A 26,410-nucleotide genomic window follows, 5' to 3' on the forward strand; every position below is an offset into this window, starting at 1 on the left:
CTGGAATGTTATAACAGACAAAATAAGAAATAGTGAATAGGAATTTTTACCATGTAATTTTTTTTTATTAAAGGTGTTGTAGGTATAGAAGTGTTTGGAGAGTTTACTATACATATGAAAGTTATTGCTGTCCTGGATATAGGGGATATAGGGGATATAATTGTAACACACGTAAGTTATTGACTCGTTTAATCTAACTTATTCAAATATTCGCTCATTTAATTACTGCTTGCTGAATAATTCATATTCATAATAAGACATTTTGATGAAATTGTTTATTTCTAAAAACGATCTTTCAAGATAATCCAAAAAATAAATTGTTCAAATTTAATGTTGTCAAGAAAGTTTTTGTCTGATTTATTTATTGTATCATAATAAATCAAAATGCTATATTGTTTTTGGTATTTAAAAAAACAAACTTGAATAGAATGTACTAGAATACGATTTTTCACACCTGCATGTTCACAGAAACGTGTTTACCATTTATATGTTTCTGATGTACAAAACGGAAAATCTTAAGTTCCAGCAAAATTGATAGAGTTAAAATAGAATGCATAAATGTTTTTTAGTTACTGATTTATAAAAGAGGGACGAAAGATACCAAAGGGACATTTTGACCTAAATGATTATGTATATTTTGAAAATTATCTGGCTAAAACAGCAGAATGAAATAATCAACAATAGACTTTTAATGATAAATTTGTATATCCGATGTTTGATATTTTCCTTTATGTCACTGCTGGTGGACGTTTCGTCCCCGAGGGTATCACCAGCCAAGTAGTCAACATTTCGGTGTTGACATGAATATAAATAATGTGGTCATTTTTATAAATTTCCTGTTTACAAAACTTTGAATTTTACGAAAAACTAAGGATTTTCTTATCCCAGGCATAGATTACCATAGCCGTATTTGGCACCACTTTTTGGAATTTTGGATCATCAATGCTCTTCAACTTTGTTCTTGTTTGGCTTTACAAATATTTTGATATGAGCGTCACTGATGAGTCTGATGTAGACGAAACGCTTGTCTGGCGTACTAAATTATAATCCTGGTACCTTTGATAACTATTTATCTGTAATTAAATAATTAAAATAATCTAAAAAGCTTATTTCGAGTAACCATATGCCGGAGGAAAAAATGTGTGCCATTTATTTCTTCTCAACACACCAACCCCCCCCCCCCCCCGCACCCACCCGGCTCTCTCCTGGTTTGAGCCCCTGATCCGCGTCTGAACAGTCACCAATGAAAATACTTTAATTTATATAAACAAACCTAAAAACGGACGTTTTATTTTTGAAATCACGAACAATTTACAAGAATTGTAACATACTTAATTATGTAAAAACGATATTTCAAATGTTTTTTTTTATTGCTAGTGTTTATCTTTTCAAACAAAAAAGGTTATGCATGTCTGTCCCAAGGATAAAATGTCAAAGAAACCGTATACATTTCTTCTGCACTTACTATGGTATTTTATCACATGACCGTAAACTTCTGTAACACATTAAAATTGGCAAGTAGAGTAGCATCATTCCACATCGTTTGTATCCAAAGAGTAAAATAATCGCAGGATCTAAATAGTAGCGCATGAACTTAAGGGCATACGATACAGTTTTGATCCCGTATTTACATTTTGATAAACATTTCCATATATACTATTTTGTACCTGATTAAATCAAATAAGTAATAAAAAATAGACCTTCATGTGCTCCTTTTTGGGTTAAATGAGGTAGAAATTTTGCATATTTGCTCAAAATTTGGATTTGTGCCCGTATTTTCCTTTTCGAAAGAAAGACATAACGTTTTTGTTCTAAAAGATAAACACAAATGGTTTTTTGTTAAATAATTTTTAATTTAAGTATCCTAAAAATTTATACATTTTTATATTCAGAAATAACTCAAATTGAACAAATGTTCATGAATGTAAAAAAACACCATTTTTTGCTGTATATTTATCCAATTTAAAAAAAATGCACTATTCGCATTTTCATGAAAATTGGCACACATAATCTTCTCGCGTATTCAAACCAAATGGCATTTTAAAAAAGAGGGGTCCATGAACTCGTTTTCAAGTTAAATGATAAACATAAGTCGAAAACTGCATCTTTTCACGATTAGTCGTAGTTTGACGTCGCGAAAATAACAATTTACGTTAGCAACGTCATTACCTACCCTGTAACTGTATCTTATGCCCTTAAGTGACTATACTATTATCTATATCATCCTTTAATAAAATCAAAATATTGAAAAAAGAATGCTCAACACATATCGCATAAAGTACAATTGGGGCACTTTTATTGATGTTCATTATCTTAAAGAACAATAATGTAAATACGGAGCAAAAAAAACCCTCTAACTTCATTGTATGTTTGAGACGGTCATTAGCACCGGTTTGAGAGGAGATGCTTGCAAAATGACAATCACGCCTTATCTGTGAATGAAAAAAATGGCTTTATATCAATAAAGTTAAAAATCTAAATCAAGTTTTTGCTGTCACACTGAAGGGGTAACATATGTATGGGTCTTTGTAAGATGTAACACCATCAACTTGGGGGCAGGACAATGACGAACATACTGGATTTCCATCCACCCACCAACCAATATTGAACATTTTTTTAGCACTGTAAATTTCCTTATGAAAACATATTGCCACATGACATTGTTTTTTTCTCTATCTTACAAGATAAAACTTGCTGCATATATACTGTCTAGATGTTCATATAAACATGTGCTTGATATTATTTGATACATGTGTTATGTCAGGTAAAGTTAGATTTTATCAAGATTTACTTGAGAAAGGTAAGAAACAATAATATCATTTTAAGTGTGTAAAATTTGTTAATTATTTAACATTTCTCTATGTTTCAGCTATTTGTAGCCCTTCTTGTCAGAACGGCGGGAGATGCACCAGTCCGTTCAAATGTTCTTGTCCTAGTGGTTATACGGGAGATATATGTACAGGCTGTAAGTACTACCTTGGTTTGCTTGATCATGCTTTGATAGTTTAACAGGCCATTTTTGCGTCCAATCTATATACTCTTATTTTTCTGTTTGCTGTCCGTGAACGGTTTATACATTGCATCAAACATTTCTTGTACATTTCTACCCGCTTGTAATTCATTACTGAACGGCTACATGATAAATTGTCAAATTCTACTTTTGGTTAAATCAGTTCTGTTTTTTTAGTACTTTAACAGTTCTGGTTTCTACAGTACTGTAACAGTATTGATTTTTTTGTGGCAGGCATACAATATCAGAATACCTTTCCTTCAGTTAGAATATGGTGTAAATATATATTATGTGTTATCCGATAGTAATCACTAGTTCACAATGTATGCACAGACTACAAAATCTAATTTGAAATTCTAACAAATACTGTAACGGTGATGTATATTTAGTTCTTGGTAGATATACAGTATAAAATTGAGAATAGAATAGGGAATATGTCAAGGAGAAAACAACAGCTGAAGGCTACCAATGGGTCTTCAACGCAACAAGAAATCCCACGTCCATAGGTTGGCATCAGCTGGGCCTTAAATAGAAAGGAATACTAGTTCAGTGAAAACAGACGTCATACTAAACTCCAAAACATGTAACTGAACTAGAATTAAAAAAATATTCCAGATTTTAATAGTCCAGAGGCTCATGATTTGGGACTGACGCTAACGTACGCCGGTGTTAAACATGTTTTGTGTGATCTCAACCCTCCCCTATACCTATAGCCAATATAGAATAAAGAAACACGCAGCAATACGCACAGTTAAACACAGTTAAATAGAAGTCCGAGTTCGATGTCAGAATAGGTAGTAAAAGAAACGAAGCAATATGACACTGATACATAGATTAATAAAGAATTTCTAGCAGTTACTCACATGCCAGTCCAGACCTCAATCTAAATGATTGAAATATTATGTCTTCGTCATATGAAAGTATTTTTGTACTGGTAGCTGTGTTTGTGAGTGCATACTATATACAGTAAATGTCACTAGACTATTCTACAAAAGTTGCAAATACACTTGCCATACAAGAGTGCTTTGATTTGACAGAATTGCATTACTAATACATAATTATGATTATTTTTGTGAATACCGGTTCCATCAAAGCCTAACAGTAATGAACGATTAAAATGGTTAACGTAGTCTAAATAAACTGCATCCACTCAAGTACAGGCTCGTGACCTTGACAAATATATAGTAAATGAGTTGAGTTTAAACATGTTTACGGGCGTGAAAAGGTATTTTCTTTCATCAGTTAGGCAGGAAAACTGAAAACATCTGACACATATATATACATATTTTTAAATGTAGCCCAGTATAATATTAGTATGGATTAATACCATATGCGAAAAATTACATTCTGATATTGATACTTATCTTTACAGTATCTCATTGCTCTCATACAAAACCTTGTTATCCAGGAAGGTGTTATGGCGGTAGTGGGTGTAGTTGCACTAATGGATTCACTGGAGCAAGTTGTTTAGAACGTAAATTAATTTGACATAGAATAAATGAATTTATATGTTTTTTGTATATTTGTTTCTGTTATCAAGATGTCATATACCATCTATCTCTATTTATTCATATTAATTCCAGTATCTATGATTAGTTTATTCATACCAAAAGAAACACAGTAATGATGATATATTTTCAAGGACTCCATGTTAAAAAATATTTCGATCTGCAAGTCTAACACCACTTGTAAAAATGAATGCTCGTTGGTGTCATGGTATAATATGCGTGTCCACTATAAAGGTCTCAAACTAAATAACCAAACAAAGATACTCCAGAAAATAATAAACAAAGGTAGTCTTTATTGCTATACGTGTAATAATTTTTAATCTCACCCGACTGGCTTGAGAATTAATTTTCGCTAGGTTTGAAGATCATTTTGCGACTAATTCGCATTCACACGCATTGTCGTCCAATCAGCCATTAACAAAAAAAAAACCTTTAAAAAACTTTGCTGATTGGACGAAACGTCTAGGTAGAAATATCGTATTCAATGCATTGCATTTCATAGCTGATTATGTGTTATACGCTTAGCTCATTGTTGTAGCCGTACGATGACCATAAGTTGTTAATGTAGTCTCTTTTGTCTAGTTGTCTTATAATTACCGGCAATCATACCATTACTTCTTTTTTATATTGAAAAAATGAAAACACTTCATAAAACACTACTGTTGAAACACGCAATACAAAGATTGTCACAGTCATTTATGAAATCAGATATTTTTAAAGGTGTAATGGAACTATTAACAACCAAAATTGTCACTTGTTTTAAGAAAGCTTCAAGTTTCAAAATACAAAAATATAAAATTATAAGACTAAGCAACTATATCAGACGTTGACATTTATTTTGTTACACAAAACGCGTTTTAAGACTCTTTAGTAGTTTGATCAAATGTAATTTAATGTAATTTATATGAACTTTACTTTTGAAATGAAAAAAGGAAGTGCACACTACAATACTCCACATTTTATTATTCGGTAAATAACAACACCTCTTATAAATTGTCTTGAATCTTGAATGATTACCAGAAAAAATTGCTTTAAAAAACATATGCTTTGTTTTCTTTCCAGTAAAGAGTCCAAAGTTTAAACCACTAATTGAGAGGATTAATTCAACTTTCACTTACCACAGTTTTACTAAAAACAAAGATGCATACAATTACATGTCCGATGCGACAAACAGAACTGCTGGTGATGTTGTGTGGACGAATCAAAATAAATTCAATCAATTAGAATTTGACCTTGAAGCCGTCGTAGATACTCAAACTGTATTTCCTGACAATCCACCCGAACCTTTATATATAATGGAAAGCAAACTGGGTATTGTAGCTGCAAGTGTTAAGATAATACACGAAAAACTTGGAACAAGTAAAAATATTTTTTAATATAATTTTTTTTTTTTATAAATATCGTTTTTTAATAAAACTAATGTTTCTCTTTTTAACTTAAACTATCCATCTTGTATGCAAGATAATAATTAACCAAAATGATCATCAAGACAAATATAATAGCTCTTTAAGAGAGTTTGTCTCGCATTTACAATGAAAATAAAATAAACAGACTTCTGCTGTCAATAAAGTTGTTGATTGATTCAATTTCAATATACATTTCATAGTTATTAGAAAGAGTGACGATACTTTCCTCCATGCATTATTTCACACCAGGTTCAGTATTTTATGTTAACAGGATTCTTTTGCTACTTTCATGTTTTTACTTATAAATGAAGAAAACTCAGTTTTTTGCCGTATTTCATCACTTGTAAGATAATACGCAATTTTCTTTTGATTATACCTTAGCCGGAATATTTTTATTTAATAAATGCAATACAATTTTGTTGATATACAATTATGTTGGGGAGATCTTTTTTTAAAGAGTTTTTTTTATGACAAATCAGAGTCGGAATAATTTGTCCAAAAATTCACAGGCCCCAAAAAATCAAATGGTATATGCCTTAGAGGAACACGAGTCGCTCAATTCAGAAAAAATAACTTTTTGTCATATCTGATGTACCGTTTTCCTAACTGGATCGGTTATGTCATGCGCGCGCTAAACAGCGGGCTAGAACGACCGACACTCCCACTGTTTTTTATTTATTGGATAAAAAATCACCAGGCCACTATTAAATGATGTTACAAAACATATACACCACGCCTTAGTCATTAACATATTTAAACGATATGATAATGATATATGAGTCTGGATACGTTTGTAGGGTGATGCTAATAATGAACACATTTTGTTGATGGGCCTGCTGAAGCTCGAATTCAGGAGCAAGATTTTCTCCCTGTGTTGAAGACCCATTATTGGCCTAAGGCTGTACCTACTCATTATTCAGGTTGTTGTCTATTCGACACTTTCCCCATTCTTATTCACAATATTACAGCATGAGTCTCCTGCCAACCTAAGTTCCGGGTGTCGTTGTTTTTAGGACTCAAAATGAAATCAACATGAAAACACAAGAGATAAGATAAGCCTTATACGAAAACAGGGTTAAACGTAAGAAACTTTTAGGCGTTTCTATGTTTCTTTCAATTCCCAAGTAAGGTATGGTTTAAGAAGCGTTTAATGACTAAAATAATGACACGATTATCTTCTCAGGCATAATTGGGGTAAATTTCATCTTGAATTTGTATCACCTTTGCACTAAAAAGTATAGTCTCTATACAGTTTTATAAATATTTGTCCTAATTAGATATTCGATATAGGGTTGGTGAATTTGAAAATTTCTATGTAGCACTATACAGATTTGTGAGTATGTTGAGCCGCTTTGTATGTATAAAGCAAAAGTTCTGATTGTACTGTTTTTGTAGATGGTATATATACAGCAAAAGAAAAGACTCTTTCGTGTCCAGGCGTGTCAACTTACCAACCAATCAGTGACCAACGCTTCAAGTGCTACAAAAAAGATAATTACATAATTCAGTTTGACTCTGGGGACAGGTTGGTCACTTTAATATGATTACACACCTCTATCGTGTTACTCTGTGTTACTCTATGATACATTTATATACAATTTGAAATATCTGCCTTGCAGACGGAAATTATTTCATACGTCTTTGATAATCAATAAGGCGACATCTTTACTCAAGGACTATCAGTATCCTCCAAAGAACTAATCTGCTAATAAGTCTTTGCTTTGAAAAAAGTAAAATCACAAAAATACTGAACTTAGAGGAATATCAATTGGGAAAGTCCAAAAGTTGAAACTACTATTACCAAGATGTATAGCTATTATGAAATAAAGAATCCAGTCGGGATGTAGTTAAAATTTACAGCACATTTACATAAGTGTGTAAGTTAATGTAGTGTCTTTGTTAGCTTACATGATAGCTGAACCTTCAAATCATTAATAAATAAGCTAGTAACTTCTTTTTGTATGAATTCAATAATCAAGGAGGGAACCAGTCATAAGTAGGATCAGTATGTAAATAATGTGAAAGCAGTTTTACAAATTAGTTAAACAATATCTTGTTAGGTTGAAGGTGTGTTTAAAATTTCAATTTCATTTCAATCAATTACCTCTGTTTATATTTTATAACAAGATTGTTTACATGTGTAAATATATATAACATTATGATGTAATCGGTATAAAAACACCACTTCTTATTTCTGTATTACATATTTTTATATATGTTATAAGCGCATCATTATCATTATCTTTGATTTTGATGTGTATTTCAAGTACTACAGAAGGTGCAAAAAATAACTAAGTCGGGTCAAATATTTGCACTGTCCTTAATTTTGATTAGTTCTCTTTTTGTATGGATTCAATAATCAAGGAAGGAACCAGTCATAAGTAGGATCAGTATATAAATAATGTGAAAGTAGTTTTACAAATTAGTTAAATAATATCTTGTTAGGTTGAAGGTGTGTTTAAAAGTTCAATTTCATTTCAATCAAATACCTCTGTTTATATTTATAACAAGATTGTTTACATGTGTAAATATATATAACATTATGATGTAATCGATATAAAAACACCACTTCTTATATCTGTATTTTATATGTTTATATATGTTATAAGCGCATCATTATCATTATCTTTGATTTTGATGTGTATTTTTGAAGCAGGTACTACAGAAGGTGCAAAAAATAACTAAATCGGGTCAAATATTTGCACTGTCCTTAATTTTGATTAGTTCTCTGCACTTAATTATTGACTTTACCCAAATGAAGGTAGGTATAATAAGGAGTTCATGGTTCAGCTAGCAAGTAATAGAACAAAAGAAATAACATTAACTACATAATCAAGTCATTGTACTGTAATTTTATTTATATTGCATCATTTGAACTAACCAGAAACAATAGTCTTACAGTTATAAGTCTGCATACATATCACAGAGAAAATACAAATCTTGTTTCTAGTTCGGTCATAAGATTTTATATATAAAGACTTGACATGTTATTATAATGATTAATGTTTGTTGAAATTATTACAATGGTTTACGTAATTATTTGTATCCCTATAGTTTTCAAAATGTACAACTGTGGGAATAAGGAGAAGAGAAAAGAGGGAATTCTAACAAAGTTCTACTTAGGTAACAGGTTCGGCACTCTAGATTTCCTGACGTCATAATATATTTGCGTTATAATTTCCCAATATAGAAGTCAAACATGGCCTTGAAAAAAACTGACCAATCGACTAAATGAACTTCAATGCATTGTGGGCTTCTATGAGTTTACTACCACTTACAAAACGTAAAATTAGTGGGGAAAATGTCAACTAATATAGTGTAAAAAATAATTATTTGGATTAGAAAAATATACGAAAATATATAAATAATGCTTGTGACTTGTGAATTGATTTTTTAAAAATGACACACATTTGCAAATTATGTTCTTTTACTATATCAAATTATTCTAATGAATCTGTAATAATAATACTGATATCTTCAATTGAAATTGTGTTTTTTCTAAAAATCTATTACAAAGGATGATGTTCGGGCTTTGCATAGGCTATAGGATCCATCGTTGTTTGTCTTTGCAGGTATAAGCTTAAATATACCATAACAACTGGCGGATATCGGAAGCTTAGAAACACCAATAATTGGAGACATTCTGGAACTCAAACGTACTCCGGTATCAGCGAAGAAAACTCTATGGAGTTCTGGTTTGACTATGATGAACCAAACCATTGCACCGAAGACTACAGTTGTACTTCAAATGAAATCCCACTGCAGTTACAGGAAGATATAACTAAGGTAAATTAGGATAACAGTAGTTTATCGATTTGTTCAGAAATTCACAAAAACACTGAACTCCGAGGAAAATTAAAACGAATGGACAACAACGGTCATATTCCTGACTTGGTACAGACATTTTCAAATGTAGAAAATGGTGGATTGAACCTAGTTATATAGCACTAAACCTATCACTTGTACGAAAGGCGCATCAAAATCTATAATATTGATAACGATGCGTGAACACAACAAACAGACACAATAAATGTCATAAATTGATTAAGGAAATAAATTAAGGTAAAAACAAAAACTAAGAATACGAACTTCATAATGGTTGATGCATGGTGCTTCTGTTATGCCTCTGTTTTGTTTTTTTTAAATTTTGGTTCATTTATATGTTTCGGAGTTTAGTGTGACGTTCTTTTTCTCTGAACTAGTACACATTTTAGTTTAGAGGATAGCTGATGTCCGCTCCGATGTGCAGATTTTTCTCGCATCCTTGATGATACATTGATGGCTTTGGGCTCTTTTTGCTCTTTTTGTCGTGGTGTCGTCTCTTTGATACATTCCCCGTTTTAGTTCTTATTTTAATTATGCAGGAATTAGTTACAATCAGTAAAATATTATATGAGAGGACTGAAAACTATAAAATATAAAGATCTAAGACAGAAATTGACGCAAGTGAGTTTTAACGTTTACATATTTTCGGTTAACCAATCTTGATGGTCACCGTTAATCTTATTGTCGATTTCAAGAAATTCAAATGTAAATTGAACAATATATTTTAGTTCGTACCAGTGAAGCGCATGTTAAAAGTCTGGTTATATAAATCTATATTTTTATTCAACATTCCTAGTTTATAACCAGCCCCACTGTCGTTTATTCTAATTATGTCATTTGTGTTTGGAAGTTTTACTAAATTTTGGTAGAGATAATTTTGAAAAGTTGAATGTTTAGACAAATAAAAAAACAAAATGTTATATTTTGAAAAAAAAGCTGTTGTTTATTTGTTTAATGTGGCGCCAGGTGTAATGATCACTTTGATAAAATAATAAATAGTTCATAGATTATTTTTATACATTTGTGATCGAGATATTTCGTAGAAACTCACTGCAAAGAATATTTAAATAGGTCAAATGATACCTACCTCAAGTAAATCTAATGATATATTTGAATGAACATTTGAAATGAATTGTATTTCTTATAATTTGAAAAGTTACCAATCTCACCAAAATGGTCTGGATGGGTTGACAAGCTAGCGGGAATAGAGAAATATGTCATAGAAGTTTGGAAAATGGAGTATAGCGTCGATTATACAGGTTTAAGAGAACCAGATATGACAACAAAGTTCAATCCAGTTCCGGATTATATAAAGGAAGTACTTCCAGAGAATCCCATAAAGTTTCCTACTTACCAACCAACAGATCCAGGGGTTTATTCTGTGATTATAGAAGTTAATGATAGGGCGAATAATTCTAGATATGCCAGAAGATTTGTCATTTATGACAACACGTCAGAAATAATTACTAGTGAAATTCATCGTTTGTATGCAGCATCTGCATCCAATGAATCGCATTTCTCTTGGATGACGAAGTTCAGTTCACACATTAATGTGTCATGGACTAACCATTTTGTAAACGATGTACACGAAAAGGGTCATTTTCTGGCCAAAATTCTAGACTATACGCCAAGACTAAGTGATGGTTTAAATAGAGTTGATTACAAGAGAATCCCAAATATATTTGACGACAATGAGGGCTTCAGAAACAAAACGGCTATTAAAAATATTAACTCCATTGTGCGATTTGAAACCAGGCATGGAAAAGTCAGCACAGAAATACCACAGATCGGATGGGTTCCTGTTTTTCCTCTTCGGGAAAACTTTACTTTTAACCTAGATGGAATTGATATAGAAGATGGAGATTCCCACCAATTTTGGGTTCGAGCATACGATATCATGAGTAATACAAAAGTGGACTCTACAGTTGTTCATTTTGATAGCAGTGAACCGTTTGTATACGAACTAATGATAGATCTTAACATAAAAGATGGAAACTATCCTTTCTCTAGCAGGTAATTTTTTTTTATTTCACTACGCTTTTTGTTTAGTAATAGACGTGTTCACCATAAGCCGATACCGATACCGAAACCGATACCGAAACCAAAAATAGTAGTGAGGAAAATAATACATGTTTATATGTTTAATTAATTCAACCCTGTTACTCTATCATATTGTGTGAAATTTTAATGCACTAGATAAAGTATTAGTTCAATTCAACAATTTACATGAATCTATCAAAAAATCAAAGGGAAGTATCAAATAAAAAATATAATAACGCAAGTTATAAACAATTAAGAATACTATACATAAATCAGAGTATAAGACAGAGGAATAAATGAGTGGTACGTATAAACTAGCAAAATACACTTTTAATAGTATTGATTTGGTAAAGATATTACCCTACATTTGAACAATTCGCTTTGACTTTTTATGTTAGCAAAATGTTGATTCATAAAGCTAACCAAGAAAGTATTCATTAAGCTAACCAAGAAAGTATTCATTAAGCTAACCATGAAAGTATTCATTAAGCTATCCATGAAACTATTCATTAAGCTAACCATGAAAGTATTCATTAAGCTAACCATGAAAGTATTCATTAAGCTATCCATGAAACTATTCATTCAGCTATCCATGAAATAATTCATCTTGCTATCCATTAGTGATAACATGGCCTTCAATTGAAGAATGGGAATCTATGAAGGGTGATTGGCCATAATTGGATCTACTGATGGCACCTCCCAATGAATAAATCGCCAAATCGAAAAAACACATTTTTTAAAGTGAAAATTGTTATAGACAATGAATTAATACGCAAGCAACAATAGACATAGGAAAGAAAATACAATACATAAAACCTGGTTTCCTAGGTCATAACAATGACGCAATGACTTACACATTGGTGGATGCGATCGGTCCACACGAACTATTTTCGTTTTCTAGTGGTTGTTATTTACTTGCAGATACGATATATCTATCTTAGTGCAAAATTTCGCAATCAACGCAAATGTTTCAATTCTAGGGTTTATGTAAATATAAAACATTCCATAAGACGAATGAAAATTTATATAATAATAATAGGTTCTCTTTATAAACATAGACAGAACGATAATGCACCTATTGTTAAACTATGCGCAGCTCTTTCCCAACGACGATAACTGCTTCATGAATTATGGACATCATAAATGAATTGCATAAATGAATCAATATCTTAAATTTGTATATTACTTGCATTTCTGTATTCAATAATGGTTGAATTTAAGTTTGCTTGATTGATAGATTCATGTGAATTGAAAAATAGAGTCATAGTAGTAATCAAAGGTACCAGGCTTATAATTTGATACGCAATACCCGCGTTTCGTATACATAAGACTCACCAATGACGCTCAAATCAAAAGTGTTAGAGAGACAAGCATGTATTAAGTAGAAGAGCATTGAGGATCCAAAATTCAAAAAGGTTGTGCAAAATACGACTAGAGTTAAATCCATGTCTGGGATAAGAAATCCCCAGTATTTCGAATTATTCATACTTTTTGAAGTAATACTCCATCTCGTGTATACAAATTGCAAAAAAAAAAATACAATGGAGCTTAAGGGTTGAGTTAATTATCATTATGAACATTTATCATTTACCTCACTACTTTTTTTTGTGTTTCGGTATCGGTTTCATTTTCGGTATCGGCTTATGGTGAACATGTCTAATTGTGACTAACCAATTGACGTGAAAAGCGAAATCTATGAGACAAAAGTTTTGAACTAATATTGTAATATTTATTAGTCAAATGTTCGATTTTAATTTTCTTGATACTCTAAACTATATATGGTTGTCTCATGCCGACTTAAGACCATCAAGTTGCTGTTATATTAAATCAACACCCGATTTTCTTGAATATTAATGAAAAATTATAACTCCTTTTTTCAACAGTCTTCTTTTACTTTTTCGATTAATATAATAAAATTCAGTACTTTTATAAAAAACTGAAATATTAATTGTGGTTGAAGTTTATATTAAATTTAACATTTTTTTTCAGCGTTGTTATTTCTGCGAAGGATCAACACAGTGGTATAAAGAAAGTGTCATTTAAATTCATAGTGAATGAAACAGAGGAGGTCAGAAGCGAGCATACGTTTGACATACAAACACAGGTAATATCATTTCTGATATATAAGGCAAAGGCATCTTACAAATGTATTTGTTCATTGATATACAATTGTATTATATATTATCGCCAATAAGAAGCGTACGAACCCAAAGTGAAAGTCTAACTCATTAGTCAAATTCAGACCAAAAATAGAAAAAAGCCCCGCACAAATGACAAACAGCACAACATTACATAAAATCTAAGGCTAAACTATACTAATCTAACAAAACTGGGCGTGATTGTAGATGCTCCGGGAGAGTAGGCACATCCAGCTCCATATTGATGATTATGTAAGTCCACACCCGTGATTGTTAACACATTTAAAGTGATTTGTTAGTCTGGTTAATTTAACTGTTTAAAATGTGTGATATGCGTCAATAAGACATAAAGACCATACCAGGACCCTTAATCATATGGAGGTCAGTATACCATATTCATCATTAAAATAGATATACAGTATTAAAACCACTACTTTCATTAGATCTCAATATTTCCGAATCTAAGGTCTATAGATTTGAGATAAATAATATAAGACTAAGGCTATTATTGTACATGTATTCGTGCTTTCATATATTATGATAGTTATCAAAGGTACCAGGATTATAATTAAGTACGTCAGACGCGCGTTTCGTCTACATAAGACTCACCAGTGACGCTCATATCAAAATATTTATAAAGCCAAACAAGTACAAAGTTGAAGAGCATTGAGGATCCAAAATTCCAAAAAGTTGTACCAAATACAGCTAAGGTAATCTATGCCTGGGATAAGAATATCCTTAGTTTTTCGAGAAATTCAAAGTTTTGAAAACAGGAAATTCATAAAAATGACCACATCATTGATATTCATGTCAACACCGAAGTATTGACTACTGGGCTGGTGATACCCTCGGGGACGAAACGTTCACCAGCAGTGACATCGACCCAGTGGTGTAAATAGTTATTAAAGGTACCAGGATTATAATTTAGTACGCCAGACGCGCGTTTCGTCTACATAAGACTCATCAGTGACGCTCATATCAAAATATTTATAAAGCCAAACAAGTACAAAGTTGAAGAGCATGAGGATCCAAAATTCCAAAAAGTGGTGCCAAATACGGTTAAGGTAGTATATGCCTGGGATAAGAATATCCTTAGTTTTTCGAAAAATTCAAAGTTTTGAAAACAGGAAATTCTTAAAAATGACCATATCATTGTCATTCATGTCAACACCGAAGTGTTGAATAGTCCATGTTGGGATAATAATTCACATTTCATTTCTTTATCATATATTATCATAACAACATCATATGTTGTTTTTTTTTAATTATAAACAGCTTCTTTGGCATCTTTAATTGATAAATTTCCAAAAAAAAAAAGAAGAAAAAACGCACCAAAACGTCAAATGACTGTTCAAGTAAGATGATAATTTTTGAAGATTTCTATATCAGCGCAGTTCAGAACAATTATTAAATTTTATATATTAATGAATCTTTATCATAAATATCTCATGAAAATAGTTGACATGTTCCAACTTCCGCTCATATTTTAATCAGATATTCACAGAAGCGTAGAAAGGACGGATATTCGTTATAGACACCCGTTTATAAAATTATTTCATGTCTACCTGTGCGAATTTCAAACGTGCAATTTTACACCAGTACTTAAAACCCTCCATCCTTTGTGGGTGCATTTTACATAGATAAATAAAATCGTATGGTATGGGCAAGCTGAGGATGTTAAATTTAATGTATGCCTTTTTGTGCTTCTTCGTTACATTTGTTGTTTTTATAGTGATTAAGATGATAACACAATGTTGACTGCTGTACCCCTATTTTTGACATTTTTACCTATTGTGTCTGTTTGTTTTGTTCACGCATCGGTGACAATGTAATGGAATTTGATGCGACTGTCATACAAGTGAGAGGTTTAGCTAGCTATAAAACCAGGTTCAATCCACCATTGTCTACATTAGAAAATGCCTGTACCAAGTCAGGAATATGACAGTTGTTATCCATTCGTTTGATGTGTTTGAACTTTTGATTTTGCCATTTGATTGGGGACTTTCTTTTTTGAATTTTCCTTGGAGTTCAGTATTTTTGTGATTTTACGTTTTATTAATATTATATATTAATAAATGAGTATCATTACTAATCGGTAACCGTTTCTTGAAAAAACTTAAATAATTATTTTATTTTCATAAAAAACTAAATACTGCACTTATCATACACCGTCTTTTGAAAATAAAAAAAATAATATTGTGATTGTTTTGTTTCTTTTCTCCTACTTTAGCCAAGAGAATACTGCAACAAGCTACCAAAAGAATGCTACTGTGTTCGGATGGGCGATTGTTTCATGATAGACATGCATCTTGAAATAAACAATTGCTGGATGGAAGTTCCAATTGGTGACATTAAAAATGATGTTTATTTACTTGAAGTTACGGTGTTTAACTCTGCAATGCTTAAATCAAGCATTGCAAAAACGGTAAGTATAAATGTATAGTTAAAGATAGTTAAAGACAAATAAAACAAGCTGATGGATATAAGTTTTTTGCCAATTTGTATAACGTAAAATCGAACTCTTTGCTTGAGATTTTTATTATCTTTAATTCATTTTTGTCAATCTTCAAAATAATGAACTCTGTTCAAATGAAACTTATAAAGACTATTTAACAATATGCTCCATAGTACATACATACATAAAACACGTAGAATTTGCAAGTTGCATAAATATCAACGATAACACAACATTTATCTTTCTTTTTAATAGATTGAAATGGTTAAAACCATTAATGGTGTTCAAGACTGTAAGTTAGTTTTTCATTATTCTGTAAGCCACTTTTCGTAGTAATACATGAAATGATGATAAAATTCAAACAGTTCTATAACATCTGATCTGTATATGTGCAAGAAATGTACAGAACCCAAGTTTTGTCTGTGTTTTTAAAACTATTTGAATACAACTTCATTATGTTGAACATACACATCATTTGTTATATTTTTGCCCAAATACAATCTGCCAATGGGCATGAAATATTTGACAAAATATGGGACAACAGTAACTACAGCTGAATCTATACTTATGCCACAACAACGAAACGATCATCGAACTTTTAGATTTAAAAAGAGGCGGTGTTCTGTAAATAAAAAATATTTTCAGATTTTGGTTTTCTAACCCATACCAAAATATAAATGAACGATTTAGATAATTTAGGAGACTGCATATTAGTAATTTATGCTTGATATCAAATTTCATTTTATGAGATATTGGAATATGCATTTTATTAATATGTTGACATAAATGTAAATTCTTTCTTGATAAAAACAAGTTTGAAATTTACCAGAGCTTCTCATGAATAGAGCAATGGGTGACACGATAGTTTTTCGAAAAATAAATCCCACGTTATAAAGAACATTTGCAATATTTAAATGCCACTTTCAGCTTTTTTATAAACGGCTTCGTTTCCTCACTTCCCATGATAATGAGCTTTTTGTTAATGCATATAATGTATAGTCATATTGACCTTAAGACCTCTTTAATTGGAATTAGTTAAAATGTCAAAATCTATAATTTTAGTTTATAATACTTTGCGTGGTAAAAAAAACATATGGTCAGGTTTGACACTTGTAATCTGCAAATGAAAAGTAATCAATTTGTGTGACAACGATGTAAGAACAGAATCAAACCGGTTAATGTCAAATGAACTTTTAATGACCTAATAACATTAACTGTACCAATTTTCCTGCACCAGATGCGCATTTCGACAATAAATGTCTCTTCAGTGATGCTCGTGGCCAAAATATTTGAAATCCAAAGCTTATGTAAAATAGTAAGAGCTATAATCCAAAAGGTCCAAACAGTATAGCCAAATCAGTGAAAGGAATCAGAGATTTGCATGAGGGGGATACAATCCTTAATTTATAATAATTTCTAACATTTTGTAACAGCAACTTTTAATTACACAAAACATCCGTATTTTCATGCCAGTACCGAAGTACTGGCTACTGGGCTGGTGAAACCCTCGGGGACCAACAGTCCACCAGCAGAGACATCGACCCAGTGGTAGTAATAACATTAACGGTTCAAATTTTCCTGCATCAGATGCGCATTTCGACAATAAATGTCTCTTCAGTGATGCTCGTGGCCAAAAAATTTAAAATTCAAAGCTTTTATTAAATATTAAGAGCTATAATCCAAAAGTTCCAAAAAGTATAGCCAAATCCGTGAAAGGAATCAGAGCTTAGCATGAGGGAGATACATTCCTTAACTTATAATAATTTCTAATTTTTTGTAACAGCAAATTTCAATTACACAAAGAATCTGTATTTTCATGCCAGTACGGAATTACTGGCTTCTATGCTGGCGATACCCTCGGGGACTAACAGTCCACCAGCAGAGGCATCGACCCAGTGGTAGTAATATCATTAACGGTACCAAATTTCCTGCACCAGATGCGCATTTCGACAATAAATGTCTCTTCAGTGATGCTCGTGGTGATGGTTTACTTTTTTAAATTGTTATTCAGATGGAGAGTTGTCTCATTGGCACTCACACCACATCTTCCTATATATAAAGTTGTTAATTTCTGTTTCCTTATCTAATTGAGATCTCTCTCATTGTCAATCATATCACATCTTCTTTTTTATATTTTAATTACACAAAAATACAAGATTTGTAATTTCTGAGATAAATGATGCCAAAGTCTTTTATTCGGCATTTGCGTTCAAATGTAACATCTTTTAATACTGTCCTGACTAAAAATAAATTGGACCTGACTAAATATAAATCAGCTATCTACTATAAAAAAAAATCAATTATCAAAATGTTTAACTCTCCAGAAAGAGGAAGGCGAAAGGGTACCAGAGGGACAGTCAAACTCATAGATTTAAAATAAACTGACAACGTCATGGCTTAAAAAAGTCAAAACAGACAAATAAGTGTACGCAAAACACAAAATAGAAAACTAAAGAGTGAGCAACACGAACACCACAACGAACTTGCTGTGATATCATGTGCTCCAGATCGGAATATATATCCTTCTCAACTTATGTTTATGTTAGTTCAAATCTTGTAATAAGTCTTATTTTGTAGGTTACAATCTCATATATGCACTTCATATACACTATTTGTTTTCTACAAGCTGTAACATATAAACTGTATTTAGATTTCAGTCCTTTGAATATAACCGTTTTAAAGACAACAGGCACCAATGTCCGCATTCAATGGACTCAGGCCCCAAGCTGTTACGAAAGGGCAGGAATATCGATTATTTTGTATAGACCAGATAATTCGACAAAGGTTTTCAAAGTTCACAAAGAGGCAACTACCTTTGATCTTACAGGCTTATCAGCAACAACATCATACTGGCTTACAATGACAACCAATTATGGAAATGATACTTACTATGTCAGCAGTTCTGTTCCGACAAAATTTTATTTTTCTACTACAGAAGGTATTTTGCATTTTATTATACATGTATTCAAATCGTAGGTATAATATGAATTGAGCATGCAATTAAATTTATAAACAAACTTTTACCAAACAAGTCCTCACCAAAATCCCAAACAAAACAAAGAAAAAAAACCTTTGAAACAAAGGCGCGCCAGGCTCGAATTCTACGAAGTCTGATTGAACGAATTAGTTATCTGATTTAATTAGATTTTGTCGTTAGAAATAAGTCTAGAAAGTGAATGTAGCACGCTACGACATGAATTAATACAGGAGCTAAGTGGTGCAGCCTTACAGTTGGCTGTAATCTTATAACTTTGCATAAGTATGTTTATACGAATCTTTGACATTTTCATATAAATTTTAAAGACTTTCATATCAGAGGAAAGGCGAAAGAAACAAATTGAAATTTCAAACTTATAAGTCGAAAATAGACTGCCAACACTAGTAGACAACCAATAATACAATCTTCCGTATTTTATGTTATATTTTATAGCACAAAAAAACCGAAGACTGTGAAACTAACCAAACCAAAAACAGGGAGTTATCAGGAACCCGTCATGTTGCTGCTGCTAGTACAAACCCGGTTATAAGTCCAATTCGGTAGATCATGTTCGGAATAAGGGGCAACATTTTAGTTACGACACCAGGCACATATTTGCTATCATATGTGAAACGGATAGTCAACTACGGTCAACGAACTCATGACGGCATTTGATCATTTCATCTTCACCACTTTGAATACTGGGTCTTAGATCATGATTACTATCATATACAGTAATGTTCAAATAGATTTGCAAGAACATTTGCCAGCCTTTCGCATATTTCTTTCTTGTCATACCCTTTAGTGATAAACTGATCATAGATAGGATAAACAGATTACAAATTTTACGAATTAGTTGTTGGTAGAATAATTTCTGGTATACTAGTATTAATAAATTTGGTTGTGTATTCATACGCCAACATGTGTGTACGTTGTTATTGTTAATATAAATAATCTAAAAAGTTCTTTGAGCCTTATTTTTGATAGAAATTTATTTATAATGAATGGCAATAATTTATTTTGAATTTATTGACCCATAAAATAAATTTTTGACTCTTCACATTTTACATAATCCGCTTCGCGTATTATTCAATGTGAAGAGTCAAAAATTAATTTTATGGTTCAATAAATTCAAAATGAAAAATAGCCATTCATTAAATGTTGTTACTTTTTCGATTCATTGGGCCATACGTGTATCGTGCTAACTCAATCCCGATACACTTTTCAATATTTGATAATTACATTAGATGTACTAAAAAAATATATGTTTCATAATAAGACGTTATTCTGATTGTCTAACTGCAATCTCGCGTTATTCCTTAATCAACTTCGTTTCATGTTGACACGTGCTTCAACAATAAAGTGCACAGGTAAATAAAAAAAAAATTGATAGTTATCGTTTTATCATGATTATAGCGAAAACAAATGCAATTATAAGTATTGAATGTTTCTTTTACTAATTTCATAGGCTTGTAAAAGCGTTGACCGTGCGCACATTTTAAGAATGAAGCGCTTCCGTGCTTCATACAAAATGTACCTCGGTCAACTCTTTTTCACACCAATGAATTTACAAAAAGAAACATTCAGTGCTTAAATAAATCTTTCATTAATGTATCTTGACTTAACAAAAAAGTATCAGTTCACTTCATTCCTTTCCTTTTCCTGTTGCATTATGTAAATGAACCAAAGGCAACAACATTTAGAGAAAAACACCTTGTTTAAATAGTCAATCTCGACAGACAACATGTTCAAAATACTAACTTTCTTGTTATTAAATGCTTTTATGTCATTCAACTTTCTTGCATTTTAGATGTGAGCGGTGGAGTTGATGGATTAGCTTCAGGTAATCTTACATTTAGCTTGAACTACATATTTCAAAACTTCAACTATAACACAAATATTCTAAACAAATACAACAGTTATTTTTACCAAGTCAGAAATATGACAGATGCTATCCGTTCGTTTGATGTGTTTGGGCTTTTGGTTTTGCCATTTGATTAGGGACTTTCCCTTTTTTATTATTCCTCGGAGTTCGGTATTTTTGTAATTTTACTTTTTATTGACATGTGATATTGTTTACTTAAAAAAAAACGTACATGAATTAATATGGTGTAGTAAATTTGCTCTACAACAGTTTCTATGTACAAGTTCCCAAAAATTATCCACTTAAAAAAAAAATACCATGAAATTTCATAATTATTGCTGTCCGCGTTGTCCTCATATGTTTATTTAAAATGTTCAAATTGTTTTTCATCAGTTCATTTATGCAATGATATCATTTTCTTTTCCAACATCATAGTTATTAGACATGATAACGTTTCAACGAGACGGACAACAATTCAAATACACGTCGCAGCACCGTTTCAGATACTTGTCACTGCACAATTTTAGATGAACTTTTCTGCACACATGAATGCGTCAGTTACAATAAAATTATGATTGCTAGTACTCGGGGAAAATAATTTTACGGCTTATACATATTTATTTGTATTATTTTATATGCTGCTTAACGGTCCAACATAGCGGACGTTTAAAAGCAAAAACAATATTATCATGTATGTTAATTTTGATTTTTGAAAGAAGTTAAATATACAGATTTCTGATAAAATTTCATTCAGTAAAAGATATATGGATCAATATATATATGATAGTTTTGTCGTTAAGATGCTGGTAGACTGTGTTTTACAGTATTCCTTGCTTCGCAACATTCATTCATTCATTCAGTTGTTTATTTCCCCTATCAAGAGATTCAATAAAGAATAAATGTTAACGGATTAAATTACAAAAGTTTACAAAACAGACAACACAATACAATAGTAACTGTAATATTTACAAAAACTACTAGTATATAATAGTAATGTACCAAAAGAACATTTAAAGAAAATTGCTCTCACTAGCGATAGTTCATGTACTGGCACGCTACTGTATCACTATCTCGTTACTCTGCTATACTCAGCAACACAGAGTGCAACGTGTACGTGGCACAATTTTAAAAGAAAACTGTCAGTGTCGATATTGACTGTTGTTACGGGGTTGCCCAAAAGAATGCAGTATAACTGTTTATCCATTGTCAACGTCGTATGAATACAGTTCATCACATAATTGTAAAGGAAAACTTTCAATAATGAAATAATGAAAAATCCGGATGAAATAAAAAGTATAAAAGAGGGACGAAAGATACCAGGGGGACAGTCAAACTCATAAATCGAAAATAAACTGACAACGCCATGGCTGAAAATGAAAAAGACAAACAGACAAACAATAGTACACACGACACAACATAGAAAACTAAAGAATAAACAACACGAACCCCACAAAAAAACTATGGGTGATCTCAGGTGCTCCGGAAGAGTAAACCTATCCTGCTCCACATGTGGCACCCGTCGTGTTGCCTTTGAGATATCAAATCCGGTAAATAGTCTAATTCGGTAGGTCACAATTATGAAAGGGAAGGGGATTGTAGTTACGAAGTAAGGAACATATCCGATATCATTTGTTAAACGGTTATTCCATAACGGTCAACCAACTCGTGATGGCTACCGTAAAATTTACGAAGAGATGATTTCAACTTCACCATTTGGAACTCTTGATTTAATAGCTTCCTTGTGAGCAACAACCCTCTATCAAGAAAATCATGATAGGAAATGCAAGCACGGGAATATCGTATCAATTGGGATATATATACATCGTATGCACGTGCTGCTGGAATGTTGCTACTTAGAAATAGAAAGTTCACAATTGGAAGGCTGACATCATCTCTTTTGTCGTACAGTTTTGTTTCCAATCGACCCTCATTGTCAATTTGTAGATGTAAGTCAAGATATGAGACCGACTTAACTGTATCTGTTGTATCCTTTATCTCTAGTTCAATGGAATCGATGCGTTCGACATAGTCACCAAATTTTGAATAATTTAGTGAAAGGACATCATCTATATAGCGGAAAGTAGAGTTAAAAAATATTGCTAACTTCTTATCTTTCTTCCTAAGAAGTTCCTGTATGAAGTCAGCCTCAAAATAATAAAGAAACAAGTGGGTAAGATGAGGGGCTCAATTCGTTCCCATTGGAATGCCGATAGTCTGTTGAAAAACACGTCCTCCAAACGTAACAAATATGTGGTCAATCAAGAAATCAAGCAACTTGATAATGTCGGTTTCAGAGAATTTTTAGTCAGATTCAGAGTGATCTTTTACAAAGTAGGATTTATCCCTTCCTAAGACAAGATACTTATATCTTCGTTGGCCATTCTATTTTATGAAACAAAGCAATACCAACCCTTTCAATTTGTCTTTTAGTTTGGAATGTGGAATACTTTTATAAAGTGTAGAAAAGTCAAATGTTTTAATACTATTACGAGATGAAAGAGAGTTAGATTGTATGTACTCTAAAAGATCTTTGGAATTTTTAAGTATCCACATCTGATTCACGCCACTTCTAGAATAGGCAGTTTCACAATAACTTTGAAGCCCGTCTTTGATTGCTGATAAAAAATATGTTAATAATTTAGAAAGAGGTTTCGTGGAGCACTTGGAAGACCCAGCAAATGTTAACTTTTGTACTTTTGATAACTATTTACACCAATGGTTCGATGCCACTGCCGGTGGACGTTTCGTCCCTGAGGGTATCACCAGCCCAGTAGTCAGCACTTCAATGGTGACATAAATATCAATTATTTGGTCATTTTTATAAATTTTCTGTTTACAAAACTTTGATTTTTTTCGAAAAACTAAGTATTTTCTTGTCCTAGGAATAGATTACCTCAGCCGTATTTGGCACCACCTTTTGGAATTTAGGATCCTCAATGCTCTTCAACTTTGTACTTGTTTGGCTTTATAACTTTTTTGATATGAGCGTCACTGATGACTCTTATGTAGACGAAACGCGCGTCTGGCGTACTAAGTTATAATCCTGGTACTTTTGATAACTGTTTACACCACTGTGTCGATGCCACTACTGGTGGACGTTTCGACCTCGAGGGTATCACCAGCCCAGTAGTTAGCACTTCGGTGTTGACATGAATATCAATTATGTGGTCATTTTTATAAATTTCCTGTTTACAAAACCTTGATTTGTTTTCGAAAAACTAAGGATTTTCTTGTTCCAGGAAAAGATTACCTTAGCCGTATTTGATCACAACCATTTAGAATTTTGGATCCTCAATGCTCTTCAACTTTGTACTTGTTTGGCTTTATAACTAATTTGATATGAGCGTCACTGATGAGTCTTATGTAGACGAAACGCACGTCTGGCGTACTAAGTTATAATCCGGGCACTTTTGATAACTGTTTACTTTGTTTTCAATAAGTAGTTTTGAATTTCAAATGACACAATTATCTATTGTTAGGCTTCCTCACCATACTGATTGCTGTCACAGATGTGCTAGTCGTTCTTGTCAGACTATAGCTACAACCCAATAAGCAGCAAGTACATGCAGGTATTAGCAAAATACGAAATACCATAACAGTTCGTGCAACACATGAGTTATTTAATACAAATGATTGTTAATTGAAATCATCAGATTCGCAAGTGACAAAAGTCATATACGTTTCATCGTTACACCAGAAGACCAAAAATATGATAACAGAGGCGAGGGATGACTAAGGGAGAAATTTAACTCATAAGTCAAAAACAAACGGACAAGATCATTGCGAAAAAAAAGAAAAAAAAAAACGATGAAACAACGAGCAACTATACATAAAACACAATTAAGAAATTATTAACTGAACACAAACCCACAATCAAATATGTGGTACCTATCATCATACATCGTGCTATTGGTTCTCATTAAGGACTTAAATTCTGCCAAAGGTGTTGTCTGTACTTCGAACTTTCATTTTGATAAAATCCTTTTTGATATTTTAATGTCGTCTACGTATTATATCGTTTTTTAATCCCTGTGTAGCAAGACTTAAAATTGATTATTATTTTAACACGTACAATCGCACAAATTGCTCCTTTTAAGATCACCTCAAATAATTTGATATTTAAGCGTTTTGTTTATTATCGAAATTTTCTTATAGAACATACTAATAATACCAAACAAAGAATATCAACAAATTATTACATATTAAGACATTTTGTGTACGCATGTTTCAAAGTATGATCAATTATTACCTATTTTTGAGTAAATTCAATATATTTCATCCGATTATGTCAGTAATATCGCTGTTTATCAAATTATAAGTTTTATAACGTGTCAAATATACGTGTCCCTTGTCGGTCCAATAAAATTGAGAATGAAATGGGGAATGTGTCGAATATACTTGTTCCTTGTCGGTCCAATAAAGCATAGAATGGAAATGGGGAATGTGTTAAAGAGACAACAACCCGACCAAAGAGTTTTAGATATCGGAAACCAAGTAGTGTAATACTAATAAAATGTTTGATAAATTAATCTATATATAGGTTCTACAAAATCAAGCTGAAGTTTTGGTAATATGTATATCGTGAGAGAGCTGGATTTTTTCAGATCAAGGAAGAGTCTAATATTCTATCTATAGAAGGGCTTGGTGATGACTATTTTACAGATAATGATATTGATATTGTGTGGCTTTGTAGAGAATGCTGTATAAAGCTTAAATCCAACCTTAAAATTGAAACAAAGAAGATAAGATATGACATGGATTAACAAAATCTGAATGGTTTAATATAATTTATTCAATCTTAATATTGTTTTGCCAAGTGAAAGTTCATTATCAAAACTATGGGTTTGCTTTTTTTCATTTTGATAGCGCTCTATAGAATCATTTTGTTATATAGCTTTTATGACTTTCTGAGTTAGTGAAAAAAAGCAAATGAATAAAGTATTGTATTGCTTGAAATAAAATTGCTCAAATAAAAATGATATTTTGTTGAACAGTTCATCTCAGTGAAGACACATGAATCAAATTATGCTAATCATTTTTGTGTGATCGTGCCATATAGTATCGTTTATGTCAGTCTTTCAACAATGAAACAGATGTACGGATGTTTTTCGGTGTGTTTACAGATATTGATCAGATGTTTTGAATATTGATGTGTAATGATAAGTTAACCAATTACATTTCACAGCA

At 31.9% G+C, this 26,410-nt stretch overlaps 1 protein-coding gene and 1 long non-coding RNA gene across 2 annotated transcripts in view; both read left to right on the forward strand.

Moving 5' to 3' along the window:
- LOC143064139 (uncharacterized) overlaps positions 1-150 on the forward strand; it is a 13,012-nt gene extending 12,862 nt beyond the window's left edge. Inside the window, exon 4 of the long non-coding RNA XR_012975189.1 lies at positions 74-150. This is a non-coding gene — a long non-coding RNA (uncharacterized LOC143064139). The remainder of the gene's footprint in view (positions 1-73) is intronic.
- On the forward strand, positions 150-26,193 carry LOC143064138 (uncharacterized). Its single transcript, XM_076236760.1, has 14 exons — positions 150-171; positions 2,870-2,965; positions 4,383-4,484; positions 5,581-5,877; positions 7,320-7,449; positions 9,497-9,710; positions 10,906-11,762; positions 13,779-13,893; positions 16,158-16,352; positions 16,638-16,674; positions 19,033-19,320; positions 21,170-21,202; positions 24,703-24,792; positions 25,764-26,193. Exons 4-13 carry the CDS (start codon positions 5,673-5,675, stop codon positions 24,759-24,761), a joined length of 2,133 nt encoding a protein of 710 aa, XP_076092875.1. The 5' UTR covers positions 150-171; positions 2,870-2,965; positions 4,383-4,484; positions 5,581-5,672; the 3' UTR covers positions 24,762-24,792; positions 25,764-26,193.
- Positions 26,194-26,410: the final 217 nt, after the last annotated feature.

Source organism: Mytilus galloprovincialis, chromosome 2, assembly GCF_965363235.1.
Source record: "Mytilus galloprovincialis chromosome 2, xbMytGall1.hap1.1, whole genome shotgun sequence".
Lineage (NCBI taxonomy): Eukaryota > Metazoa > Mollusca > Bivalvia > Mytilida > Mytilidae > Mytilus > Mytilus galloprovincialis.

What these genes read in the sequence shown, in the direction of transcription:
- LOC143064138 (XM_076236760.1), top strand. Translation starts at nt 5,673, where the DNA reads ATGTCCGATGCGACAAACAGAACTGCTGGTGATGTTGTGTGGACGAAT. An exon ending in CAGTTTGACTCTGGGGACAG is followed by an intron (nt 7,450 to 9,496) that starts GTTGGTCACTTT and finishes TTGTCTTTGCAG; the next exon opens with GTATAAGCTTAAATATACCA. An exon ending in AACTATCCTTTCTCTAGCAG is followed by an intron (nt 11,763 to 13,778) that starts GTAATTTTTTTT and finishes ATTTTTTTTCAG; the next exon opens with CGTTGTTATTTCTGCGAAGG.